Source organism: Narcine bancroftii, chromosome 13, assembly GCF_036971445.1.
Source record: "Narcine bancroftii isolate sNarBan1 chromosome 13, sNarBan1.hap1, whole genome shotgun sequence".
Classification (NCBI taxonomy): domain Eukaryota; kingdom Metazoa; phylum Chordata; class Chondrichthyes; order Torpediniformes; family Narcinidae; genus Narcine; species Narcine bancroftii.
In genome coordinates this window covers 37401538-37415582 of record NC_091481.1, presented here as the reverse complement: position 1 = coordinate 37415582, position 14045 = coordinate 37401538, and the positions used below count along the sequence as shown (strand labels likewise).

Genomic DNA, 14045 nt, shown 5'->3' with positions numbered 1-14045 from the left:
CCATTGGGTGGCATTGACTCATGGGCTGAAAAGGCCTGTTATTGTGTTGTATGTCTAAAAATATTTTAACTGCCTGGGAGGCTGGTTTCTCCAGACCCTCATGAGCCTCTCACCTCTTCAGAAAGGAAGGAGAATTGTTTCTGCATGGCATGACTATTTTTGCAAACAAATAGCCTTCTCCTCCCAAAACGATCCCTCATCCTGGGGCTGGGCTGTCGATAATTTGGCTGGACCAGCCGTGGTTCTGGAGATTACGGGTCGTGCACTCCCAGGCCCCCTGGGTGCCGGATCTTTGAGTATCCACGCAGGCAGAGTTGTGGGCCACCGGGTTTGACGCAAATGCAGAAACAGCTGGATCTGAGCGGCAAAGTTACGGGGTCCTGAGCCCATTCCCACCGTGCAGGGCCAGAGGCCACAGCTCGTTCCAGCTTGCCCCTTCCACCCACCCGCTGTCTTACCCATGTGCCACCCACCCCAGCTTCACGATCGATGTCACTGGTTGATGAAAAAGAATCTGAAGAATTTTTATATAAATGGAATGAGGTATTATTAATGGGAGAAGCAGGCACATCAATATTTGGTCAGAATGTGACATTAAGGCACATATGTTGGTGGGTATGGATTAGTGAGAATGCCACTAATGCAAAATAGATAGATCCCGTTTATGCTGAATAATATAAATTTTATTAACTGGTTAAAGAAAGATATAAAATTTATTGTGATCAAGGCAGATGTTTAATGACATTTGACCAATTGAAAGTTAAATATGGAATACAAAATAATACAATATTCAGATATTATCAATTAAAGGCTAATCTAAGGGAAAGACTAACGACATCTTATTTACTGTTAGAAGACGATGAAATAGAAACAATAATATCAAATACGAATACAAAAAGGTTCATATCAGTTATGTATTTATTATCTTTGAGGGGAGTAAAGAAGAAAGATTTTTATAAACCTAAACAAAGATGGGAAATGGACCTGGGTGTAGACATAACTGATAGAAATTGGACACAACTATGTTATGATAGTATGAAAAATACAATAGATGTTAGATATAGAATGGTGTAGTACAATTTTATACATCAGTTATACATTACACCACAAAAGCTTCCCAGATTGAATTCAGATATTTGGATAAGTGTTTTCAATGTAAACAGGACACAGGCACCTTTTTACACTCTACATGGACCTGTCCCAAACTGAACTCTTTTTGGACTAATTTAATAGATTTTCTTCAAAAGGTAATAGGTGTTAAACTCCTGAGAAACCCTATGCTCTTTCTTTTGGGGGATAGAACAAGGATTAGTTCAGATTTAAAATTAAATTGGTTTCAAAAATAATTTTTAAAGATCACGCTGACATTTGCCAGGAAATGCATAGCCGTTTGGATACGGACTTGGTGTTAGATAGATGGCATGGTGCGATGCCGCTGGACAAATCCAGGCCATTTAAAGAGTAGATGAAGACCATTTGGAGGCACCTGGGAGATTACCATGCAGAGTTCTACCCACAAGTCAGCACCCCCACCTCCCCCCCCACCCCGATCCAGGGTGGAGGTTCATCCCACACCCTGAGGCTAGTCAACCTCTAACTGCTAATGTTTGCCCAGGAGTGCGGAGAGTTTATCGTCGGTGCAGAGCTTGTGATGAAGGCTTCACTGGGTCCGTGGGGGTCAGAGTTGGTAGTGTGGCCATACCTGAGGGTCACACCACAGCCACTGGTGTAACATGCCATCCACTTGAACATCGAAAACTTGCTCTTATAGTCAGGGTTTAAGAGGAACGATATTAGCAAACATTCCAAGGTGCTTTCCAAGGGTAGAATTAGTGATTAAAGGAAGCTGGAAATGTTTAGAGTTTCATGTCCTGTTTTCCAGCAAGTGCTTCTTTGATGAAAACATTACAGGAATTTGAAGTGCTTAGAAATCATCCAGGGGGAACTCAGTGAGGCTAAAACATCTGACTAAAATTCAAGAACAATTTGGAGTTTTGAGGGATAAAGGCCAAAAGCAGGCAGATGGGGAAAGTTGAGCTGAAGGCCCTGTTTCCCCACTGTGTTCATCACGGGATATACCAAAAATTTCAGGTTTTTTGGGGCTAAAATACAGGGGGGGGGGGTTGATTTTTCCACAAATTATAGGAAGGATATCAATAAGATAGAGAGAAGATTTACTAAAATGTTGCCTGGATTGCAGTATCTAGAATACAAAGAAAGATTGAGTAGATGGGGTCTTTATTCATTGGAGTGTAGAAGGTTGAGGGGGATTTGATAGAGGTATATAAAATTATGAAGGGGATAGATAGAGTAGATGTGAATAGGCTCTTCCCCTTGAGGGTAGGGGAAATTGGAACGAAGGGTCATAAGTTAAGGGTTAGGGGGAAAAAGTCAAGTAACATGAGAGGGGGCTTCTTCACTCAGAGAGTGGTGGCTGAGTGGAATGACCTTCCGGAAGAGGTGGTGGCAGCAGGGTCAATTTTGTCATTGAAGAGAACGGTGGATGTGAGGAGGTTGGAGGGTTATGGACAGGGAGCGGGGAGGTTGAACTAGTGGAGATCACTTAAATTGGTGCGGACTAGAGGGGCCGAGATGGCCTGTTTCCGTACTGTAATTATTATATGGTTATAAAATGTCCTTGACTCTATGTCCAGAGATATTTCTGTGGGTGAACAAACGCAACTCAGTCTTGCTCTCCTCACAAGTTTAACAACTTTTTTGGGCCGCCAGTCTAACACTTATTATTAAATCATTCCCTGCCCTGTCTTTGCCTGTCCTATCACGCTCCACTTGTCATCAATGACAATTCAGCTCCTTGTTCTCCGCTCGGATCTTGCCTTAGCCATCTTTCCTGCACATCCCCATTTCAGCTTTCATTTTCATTTGCACGGCCTGAATCTCATCTTGAACCTGCGTACTTCTCTGAGTGGAACTATCAGTGATGTCTCAGACCTCTTCCTAGCTTTGCCACCCCCCCCCCCCCCCCCGCCTCCCTTCCAGCCTCCACTCCTTCACAAATAGTTCTGGGTAAAGAATTCCCTCCGATGCCTTCCAAACTCACAGTTACCCAGCCCGCGACTCGGTTCCAATCTCCAGTCATGGCTGAGCAGAGACGTCCCCTGACCCCACACTGGCAAGGGTGAGGCCATTGTCCTCAGACACCACCTCTGATTTTGTGTTCATCATGGTCTGCGACCGTGATGCAGCCCAAATCTAGAAGCAGAGCTGAGCAAATACCTGTGTCAGCATGACAGCTGTGGAGACCATCGCACCTCTACATTTTTAACCTGCAGCCCTGATTATTCCAGTCCCTTCCTGGCCAGACCTCCATCGTCTAAAGTATGCAAGCCCCACGCCTCTTTCATTCAGGACTTGTTCCCCGTGAACTTGCAGGCTATCACTGGAGCCTGCACTGATAATAAGACTATGAGACATTGGAGCAGAATGAGGCCATTTGGCCCATCGAGTCTGGCCCATCGAGTCTGCCCCACCATTTGTATCACAGCTGATATATATTTCCTCTCAACCCCACTCTCCAACCTCTTTCAGTAACTTTTGACGACCTTATTCATCAAAAGCTTGTCAACCTCTGCTTCAAATCTCTCCACTGACATTGCATCCACAGTTACTAACGCACTCATTAAGAACAAAATTCTCCAGCCTTCCCTTCAGGTTACCCCAGGACCTTGCCCTCCATTTCCCTGCCCTCTCTCAGCCTCGGGCTGTTGAAAATCCCCAGTGCGAGTTGCTCCCCTACCTCTGACAGGCTCTGATCTCTGTGCTCCTTCTTCCTGGACTGTTCCATCTCTCCAACTCTCCCCCTCTTCCCCCAATCAGACACGGGCTTCGACAGAGTATCTGAGGACGGGCTAAATCCCCTCAGACTCCTGACAAAGTAGGAAGCAGAGATTTGTGTGGCCAGACTGAACCAACCAGGCCCTGCCGTGTGATCAAGTGCGATTCAATGACAATTGTCAGGTGCACCAGGAAGTGGAGGAGAGTATTGTTGTGGCTGCTACTCAAAGACAGGCAGAGAGTCGTCATGGCACCCCCTCGACCCACTCCCCAGTAAAGAGCGGTGTCTGCGAACTGGTAGGTGGTCTTCATCTGCTCGCCCAAGGCCCTCACTCCCTCTATCCGTACCCATTCACTCCCCATGTCCACACCCCCTCACTCCCCATGTCCTATCCCTCACACCCCGTGTCTGTACCCTCTCACTCCCCTTATCCGTACCCCCTCACTCCCCATGTCCTATCCCCCACTCCATGTGTCCACACCCCCTCACTCCCCGTGTCCATTCCCCCTTACTCCCAGTGTCCACACCCCAACATTCCGCATATCCGTACCTATTCACTCTCCGTGTCCACACCCCCTCACACCCCATGACCTGACCCCTCACTCCCCATGTCTGTGCCCCCTCTCTCCCCGTGTCCATGTCCCCTCACTCCCCATGTCCACATTCCCTCTCTTCCCATGTTTGCACCGACTCACTCACTCTGTCCACACCCCCTCTTCCCCGTGTCCACACCCCCTCACCAGGTCGCTCCTGCACTCCACCGGACCACTTCTGCACCCCACCAGGCCACTCCCACATCCCTCCGGGTTGCTCCCGCACCCCACCGGGCAACTCCCACACCCTTCTGGGCCACTCCCACACCCCACTGAGCCATTCCCACACCCCACCAGGCCACTCCCACACCCTACAGAGCCACTCCTGCACCCAACCAGGCCACTCCCACTCCCCACTGGGCCACTCCTGCACCCCATTGAGCCACTCCATTCCCCACCGGGCCATTCCCACACCCCACCGAGCCATTCCCACACCCCACCAGGCCACTCCCACACCCCACCAGGCCACTCCCACACCCCACCAGGCCACTCCCGCACCCCACTGGGCTACTCCTGCACTTCACAGGCTGCTTCGGGACAGCTACAGAAAGGCTCTGGCATGTGACAGTGGCAGAGGCAGAGGGAGCACCCCACCCTCCCGGTTTGGTTCTCAGCAGCCCCCTCACCCCCATTCTCAACAGGCCCTCCCTCCCTGGTTCTTAGCAGCACCCCCCCCCCCCCCCACTCTTTCTCAAGTCTCGACCAACCATTTTGATAAGCTGCAGCACCTAAGAATTTACCACTGCACCACTAGTTATGAAGGACGGGATCAGTGGAACCTTGGCTGTGAGGATAAAAAATTGACTTGCAGGTAGAAAGCAGAGAGTTGTAGTAGAAGGAAAGTATTCTGCCTGGAGGTCAGTGACTAGTGGAGGGCTGCATGTATCTGTTCTGGGACCCCTGCTCTTTGTAATTTTTATAAATGACCTGGATGAAGAAGCGGAAGGATGGGTCAATATGTTTGCAGACAACACAAAGGTTGGAGGAGTCGTAGATGGAGCTGAAGGTTGTCAAATGTTACAAGAAGATATAGACAGGATGCAGAGTTGGGCAGAAAAGTGGCAGATGGATTGAAATCAGAGACCACGCGTAGAGATTGGTGTTCATTTCTGGTCACCTCATTACTGGAAGGCTGTGGAAGCTACAGAAAGGGTGCAGAGGAGATTTACCAGGAAGTCTTATGAAGCAAGATTAGCAGAGCTGGGACTTTTCTTTGGAGTGTAGAAGGCTGAGAGGAGACTTGATTATGAGAGGCATAGATAGGGTGGACGGCCATCACCTATTTCCCAGGACAGAATCAGCAAACACCAGAGGACATGTGTACAAAGTGAAGGGAGGGAAGGTTAGGGGAGTCATCAGGGGTAAGTTTTTTACACAGAATTGTGGGTGCCTGGAATGCCTTGCCAGGGATGGTGGTGAAGGCTGAAATATTAGGGGCATTTAAGATACTCTTAGACAGGCACTAGATGGAAGAAAAATAGGGTTGCAGAGTAGGGAGGGTTTAGTAGTTTTTTTAGAAAGGAATATATGGGTCAGCACAACATCAAGGGCTGAAGGGCCTGTACTGTGCTATAGTGTTCTATCTCATTGAGGAGTCTGATGGTGAAGGGGTAGCAGCTGTTCCTGAACCTGGTGGTGTGAGTCTTGGGGCACCTACACCTCTTTCCTGATGGTAGCAGTGAGAACAGAGCGTGTGCTGGGTGGTGTGGATCTTTGATGATTTCTGCTGCTCTCCGATGGCAGTGACCCCTGTGGATGGTCTTGATGGAGGGGAGTGTTTTTCCAGTGATATCCTGGGCTGTGTCCACTACCTTTTGGAGGGCTTTACACTCAGGAGTATTAGTGTCCCCATACCAGACCAGTCAGCACACTTTCCACCACACATTTGTAAAATTTGCCAGGGTTCTTCATATGGTACCAAACCTCCGCAAACTCCTGAGGAAGTAGAGGTGCTGACGTGCTTTCTTCATGGGTCCAGGAAAGATCCTCCGAGATAGTGACTCCCAAGGACTTAAATTTGTTCACCCTCTCCGCCTCTGATCCCCCAATGATCACTGGATTGTTTACATCCAGCTTTCCCTTGCTGAAGTCAACCATCAGATCCTTGGCTTTTGGTGACACTGAGTGCAAGGTTGTTGTTGGTGCACCATTCAGCCATCCCTTTCATGTTGGCGATATCTCAGCACTTGTGTCACTGACGGATCCTGAAAAGGGTTGTTGACCTGCAGATCTGTCCAAGGTTAGACAGGTGCCTCCCTCCATTCCCTGTTACTTTTGCTTGCCTCCTCCTCCTGGTCAATCTCCTCTGCACCTACTCCAATCCACCAACATCAGAACCTAGCCTGTGCATTTATTATAGTGCCAAGTCCACCAAGTGGCCTTCTGTCATGCCCATGTGGTCGTCGATGTTCAGTCCACTGAACTGTGGTCTTTTGATTCCATTTCATTGCTGCAGTCCTGAAAGTAAAGATCCTCTCAGCTCACGATAAGGGGTCACATGCAGAGGTCATCGTGAAGGTCAAGAAGGTGTTTAAGTTGACCAAGTTAAAGATTCACCGAGAGAAGCGTGTCCTGTACCCCGTAAGCTGGACGAGCAGAGGCTGCACATGCCCAGTTCTGAATCCTGGTAAGAGAAATGTTGAGCTGTGGAGCCCACACAAACTCGCTTATGAATTTGCTATCATGAATAAGTCATGAAATGTGTGGTTTTACAGCAGTGCAAACATTTCTATAAACCACCTTACAAAAATTAAATAAAAATAGTGGGGCAGTGTCGGTGATTCATTGATCATTCAGGAATCTGATGGCAGCGGGGAAGTAGCTGTCCTGAGGGCTCGTCTTCAGGCTCCTGTACCTTTTCCCCAAAGGTTACAGGGTGAAGAGGGCATGGCCTGGGTTTTGGGGGACTTTGAGGATAGAGGCTGCTTTATTAAGACACTGCCTCATGTAGATGCCCTTGATGGAGTGAAGTCTGGTGCTTGTGATGTCTCAGGCTGAGTTAACAACCCTATGGAGTTTATTCCTGTCCTGAGAGTTGACACCTCCATACCAGGCATTGACGCGACCAGCCAGAATGCTCTCCTGTAGGAGTTTTTGAGAGTCTTCGGTGAAAGACAGAACCGCCTCAGACACCTTACTAAGTCTAGCCGCTGCCGAACCTTCCTTGTGATTGCATCAGTGTGGAGGCTGCAGGACAGATCCTCGGAGGTGTTGACACTCAGGAATTTGAAGCTCTTGACCCTCTCCACTACTGAGCCCTCGATGAGGACTGGGTCGTGTTCCCCTGACTCCCTCCTGAAGCTTACCATCATGATCCTGTTGAATGTAATTTGCCCAGAATGTACATCCTTCAGTGCAGTTCTGGTAATAAAAGCGAATCATCCAATCAGGGAAGCCTCTTGTCACCCATTAGGGAGAGGAGCAGGCAGGATGGAGCCACTGAGGTTGCACTCTTGTCAATAACTGACATGCCTTCTTCCTGGGGTCTGTTGCATAGAGATACATGTGACAGCTGTTGGGGATGCTGACCTACACTAGTTGGTATATTCCTGGAGGGTGACGCAGTGACAGATAACATCGTGCCTTTGCCTTGACTTGGTTGAGTGTTGGAGGTGGCCCTGAAACACCTGCAGAGATGGGGCTGCAGCCTGTAGTGTCGACACTGAACCCTCCCACAGGGGCTCAGCGCATCAGTGACTCGTTAGCTGCACGGCTGGTGATCAGTTGCATCGGCGTGAATGGGTTAAAATTTGACATGGACACTGTTTCAACTTGAAATGATCATTAGGGAGGTCTATCCCTGCCAAAGGTCCATTTCTGTATAGTTAGGGTGCGGGCAATCAGTCCCATTTCGAGATGGATGATGGAGGTGGAATCACAGATTCAGAATCAGAATTTATCAGCTGGAACAAGTCACAAAAGTTACTGCAAGGAAAAGTCCCTTCAGCCCAACTTGTCCATGCCGACCAGAATGCCCTACCCACATTAATCCCACCTGCTTGCATTTGGCCCATATCCCTCAACGCCCATCCTATCCATGTGTCCATCCAGTTTTTTCTTAAACAATGAAATAGTACCTTCCACAACCACATCCCTCAGGGTTTAGCACAACACTGTTACAGCGCCAGTGATTGGGACTGGGGTTCAAATCCCGCACTGTCTGTTCTCCCCGTGTCTACGTGGGCTTTCCCCAGGGACTCCAGTTTCCTCCCACCATTCGAAACGAACTGGGGGTTGTAGGTTAATAGGGTGTAATTGGGCAGCACCGGCTCATGGGCCGAATGGCTTGTTACTGGTCTGCGTGTCTAAAAAGAAATGTTCTCCCTGTGACCCACATGGAACACCCCTGAGTGCCTCGGTTTCCCGTCACACCTTAAGGAGTTGAGATGGGTGCAGGAGATTTTTGATGGCGTTAATGGGCATGTGAGAGAGAGAAGGGGAAAAGTTTAAGGGAAACATGAGGGGGAGTTTCTTCAGGCAGAGGGTGTTGGGGGTGTGGAATGAACTCCCAGCAGAGGTGGTATAAGTGAGATCAATGTTAATATTCAAGGAAAAGCTGGATAGGTATATGGATGGGAGAGGTGTGGAGGGTTATGGGCCAAATGCAGGTCAGTGGGACTAGGTGGGAGATGATGTTCGGCACAGACTAGAAGGGCTGAACTGGCCTTTTTCTGTGCTGTAAATGGGTATAAGGTTACAGGGAGTGAATTGCTGGGAGCTAGCAGGGAATCAATGGGCTTAACAGCATCCTGTATGGTTAGAAAATGCATTCACTTTATTCATACCTTCTGACATTTTCATATTGCCTTTGCCCCTCCTTCCAATAGAAGACGCCTCTGTAAATAAGGTGCCCCTCTTTTCTCCCGGACGTTTTGAAGGTGGGTATTATGTTTACATGGGAAGGTTCTCACCGATACTTCCAGAAAAGTAATCGTTCAAAAAGCTTCAAGTGGGTTGTTGTGAAGTCAACAAGTTGGTACAGGGTTTCTGACAGATGAGTGATGATTCATCTGTCCCTCTTTGCCTAGAGATAGAGACAGAATTAATTGGAATCTGCCTCTCCCGCTGAGAACTGAGCAGAGAAGCTGGTGCCAGACCCTAATCTCTGCGCTCCCACACCTACATTGTGTCACTGCAGCATTTAAAAAGCAGAGCCAAGTAGAAAACGCCCTGCTGGACGGGCTCAGTGGGTCGCGCGGCAACATTTCAGCCCACAGGCCTGCGCCGCCCGAATGCGCCAACTTACAAACCCCATGAGTTTTTGGAGGGTGGAAGGAAACTGGCGTGCCCTGGAGGGAAGCCATGCAGAGTCCTTTCAAACAGCAGCAGGTTCAAACCTGGGTTGCCGGTGCTGGAACGGTATGCCGCCACTCTGGAAAATAACAAGTGGTCGCTGCTTCGGGGCAGAAACCCAGTCCTGACGAAGGGTTCATCAGGGTGCAGTCAGTCTCAGGGTTTGTCAGTGATATTCACTTCTTCAATACTTTAGCAGCATGTCTGGTGGCTCTTGAAATAGTCTTAGTAACTGCCTTCCACACAATCGGTCTTGTATCACGGACAGCAAAGCAGCCAAGAGGTGATATTCACCAAAGGTCTCACACACGTGGGCCTGTGCAGGACCATGACAGCAGTGGCCACATCTCCTGACCATTCTTCCTCTCCCTCCCTCGGCCCATTAAGTTCCTCTAGCAGGTCGCATTAGGCTCCAGATTCCAGCATCTGCCATTTCCTGTGATCCATCAAGGATTTGCTCTTGAAAATGAAAGGCAAAAGATTCAATCGGTTCCATATCATGAGTCCCTTCAGATGTATATAAATCCCGATAAAATGTACAAAATTCATCATTGATATCCTGTGGTCTGCAAGTTATCTCTGAATTTCTCCTAACTGCATTAATCATTCGTGAGACCTGCTCAATTTTCAGCTGCCAGGCTAAAACCTTGTGAGCTCTTTCACCTAACTCATAATAACGCTGTTTTGATCATTGAATCATTTTTTCGTAAGTATAAGTTTGTATAGTATTATAATGGACCTTCAGTTTAGACAACTGTATCTTAAATTTTCCTGAAATTTCTTCCCCAGTATTGCAATTTCTTTTTCTAAGTTCTGACTTTCTGCCATATATTGTCTCTTCATTTTCGCTGTGTAACTGATAATCTGGCCCCGCAGATACGCTTTTAAAGTGTCCCATAAAGTAAACTTACTCTGAACTGAACCTTCATTCATTTCTAAAAAGAAGCTAATTTGGTCTCTTACAAACTTAATAAATTCAGGTTTTTTTTAACAACATTTCATTAAATCTGCCACCTCAGCGCCACTACATGAAATTAACAATAATGAATGATCAGACAAGATCCTACTCTCATATTCAGCCTGTCCAATTCTACCCTGCAAATGTGCTGAAGCCACAAAAAAAAATCTATTCTTGAAAACGAGACACAGGGTCTCCAGGGAGTCCACACCGAGCACCCGTTAACATGCCCTACAATAATTGAGGTGGCCGCTTCCCTGACCTGTTCCTCCCCCAACACTCACTTGTGTCCGGTCCAACTTGACCTTCACCTATCCCCCAGTAGCTTCTATTATCACCTTCCCTATGTAATCAGATTCCAGCTCCGGTGGTCTTTCTCTCAGCTATCGACCTCCTCCAGACATCCACCCTACCCTGCATGCCTCATCTTCCTCCATGTTTCTTCTCTGTCTGGCACCTGCCAATCATCTGCCTTGGTCTCACCACGTGCTATCATCCTTTACCCCGCCCCCTTGTTCACCAGCCCCCTACCTGCCCCCATCCAACCCCTCCCACCCTGAACTTGTTATGCTGACCGTCTTTCCTCTGCGACCTCAGTCTCGCTGAAAGGTTCCAACTTCTTCCCCCACATTCATTGGTTGACCCACTGAGTTCCAGCTGAACTTTATCAGCTCTAGATCCCAGAGTCTCTCATGTATCTCCATCTTCCTCTGCCCCATGCCCTACCACCACTTTTAATGTTCAAGATCAACAGACCAATGCAGTCCCTTCCATCCTACGAGCCCCAACACACCCTTTGACCTGCAGAAACTCAGAAGGATACCTATCATCAGGTGGCCTTACTTTTACTTCCAGTGGACGCTGCGTGACCTGCTGCGTTCCTCCGGCACGTTGTGTATTCCGCTCGACCCCAGTGTTTAACCGCATTTGGTTGGGTATGTGGATGGGAGGAGTATGGGGGGCTCTGGTTCAGGTGCAGGTCAAGGGGACCAGGCAGAATAACAGTTCGGCACAGACTGGATGGGCCAAAGGGCCTGTTTTTTGTGCTGCCGTGTTGAACTGACCCCTTTCCCCCTACTTTGCATACTTATTCTCAACCCTTTCCCACTCTAGGCTCCAGAAGGGGTCCCGACCCGAAACGTTTCCCCCTCGCCTCTCTCTGTGGAAGCTGAGTCCCCTCCAGCTTCTGATTCACTCTGGTTCTACAGTTTTGCTATTTCTCAGTTCTAATCGCATTTTATTCTACCCCTGTTCCCATCAACCCCCTCTCCCAAATCCTAACCCTCACTAATGCTCCTGGACAGGGGGTCCATGCAGACACAGGGAGTACATGCAAACTCCTCACTAACAGCAGGGGGGGGGTGGTCAAGAGTCAAACTGGGATGCTGGAGGGGTTCAGGATGTTGTTGGGAGCTACAGGGAGAGGTGGAGCAGGCTGGGGCTTTATTCCTTGGAGCGCAGGAGGATGAGGTGAACAAAGTCATGAGGGGAACAGATCGGGTGAACGCAGAGAGTCTTTTGGCCAGAGTAGGGGACTGGGTAACCAGAGGCCAGAGGCTGTAGGAGTGGAGTTCAATTAGCGATGGTGTTGGATGGCCCACGTTGTAATGAGATGATTGTCTGTTCTTTAGCGACATCTACCAGTGGCCAATGACCCCCGACGTTTCACCTCCCACCTTTCCAGTGAGTGTGTGTGAGAGACCACATCTCTTGACGTTTGGCTCCACGGCCGGGTGCCAGATCCACGCCCCAAACGATGCGGAGCCTGCTTGTACAGGTGGGCAAGGGGCCGGCTGGATGCTGGAAACCCAATCGTGAGGACAGTGCTGTTGAAGGGATTGCTGCCTCTGGACGACGTTGAGCCCTTGGGCAATCAGATTCCCTCACTGAATATTTGTGTTCCAGTTTCTGACCACCCACCACCAGCTGAAGCAGCAGGTGCACACACGTCCCCACACTGCACAGCACCACATTTCATTGCGGAGGGTCAGCGGAGGGGTGAGGGGGTGCTGGGCGGAAAGGGGCAATGTCCTGTCCTTCCACCTGTGCTGACAAATGGCTCTCATTCTCCGCAGGTATGGAATACCTCCTAGCGGGACATGAGGATGTCCACACGGACCGCTTGATCATCAACATGAAGAGCTTTGTCCAGGCTTGGAAGCCAGACTTGGGCCGGAGAATAGGACACATTTTGAGAGCCGGCTGCTAGTGGGGCGTGGTGGTGGTGGTGGGGTGGGGGGGGGGGGTCCCAAAGAGTCGGGAGCAGGACTCCGTCATGAACGCTAAGCGGAGAATCATTGCATTGAAACTCCAGGAAATCAGAGGCAGGTTTCATTACTTGCAAACAAAATCTCTTCTACTTCTTGAATGAATTTGTTTTTCTCTTCTGAAAGGAGACTGTTGCTTTTTATCCACTGGGTTTATATATCACGCACTTTATTAGAGGTGGCGAGGAGAAGGTTAACAGATGCGAAAACTTGAACAGTCAAGGGGGATGAAGAGAGGTGATCCAGCCCTGTCAAACCGCTCCGGCTCCAGCCGGTGCTGCTCGACTCACGGAGATCCCCCCCCCCCCCCCACCCACCCCCAGCACACTGCATCTGGTCGCAGTCATTGAGTCACTTGGCTCCAGCCACTGCGTCCAGAACAGACTTTGGCTCAGACACTTTGTGCATCCATCCACACAAGGAAATGTAAGGTCAACAGGGATTTTTTTTTTAATTCATCCAAACACTGAATTTTTAGCTTCAGCTGAGATTGGGGATTGACCAGGGATACGTGAAGCTGGCCAGCTCAAGTCCAAGGTGTATTCCTCATTCCTCGTCCTTCCCTGCAGTTGCCTCTTCTGGCCACGAAAGGCTCTCAGAGAGATTGCGCCAGGGGTTGCGGTTCCAGGATATAGCACTGTACAAATAAAACTAAATTTTCCACCATTGAACTCTAGGTTTCTTTGTAGATCTGCACCGTATGCACTGGATTTCAAGGGGAAAACCAGCAATGTTACATGATGATGCATCATGTAGGCTTTATGTGATGATGTGTAGGCACTTCATGGTCCAATGGATCTGCAAAATGGTGCCCTTTATTTTTTACTTAAGTCATGAAATAAAATTGGCACATTTGTATCCACGCACTCAATGGTCTTCAGTCAAACAATGGCCCAGAAATCCCACTCCATGCAGTTCCTAGTGGCAGCGCCAGTCAAGGAGGTTTGGATAGAGGGTGGGCTTCTGCATTGAGGAGGGGAGGATGCTGGATTTTTCTGCTGGTAGAGTAGACCTCAAGCGTGTTGACTTGGGGCCTTAGCTTAGGAAGCATCCAGGCCTCTGGTAGGTTCAAGCAGCTTGTACGCCCAGCTTCGAGAGTGGCACAGTTGACAGCTCCGGCGACCTGGGTCTGAACCTGC

The 14045-nt window shown here is 49.0% G+C and overlaps 1 protein-coding gene across 4 annotated transcripts in view; it reads left to right on the top strand.

Moving 5' to 3' along the window:
• LOC138748830 (netrin-4-like) overlaps positions 1–13572 on the top strand; it is a 203939-nt gene extending 190367 nt beyond the window's left edge. For 2 of the 4 annotated variants that reach the window (XM_069909632.1, XM_069909630.1), the window contains 3 exons: positions 6845–7015; positions 9216–9266; positions 12715–13572. In XM_069909632.1, coding sequence (XP_069765733.1) covers positions 6845–7015; positions 9216–9266; positions 12715–12848 — 356 coding nt within the window. In that variant the 3' untranslated portion in view covers positions 12849–13572. The remainder of the gene's footprint in view (positions 1–6844; positions 7016–9215; positions 9267–12714) is intronic. The other 2 variants (XM_069909631.1, XM_069909633.1) reach the window with 2 other exon arrangements.
• Positions 13573–14045: the final 473 nt, after the last annotated feature.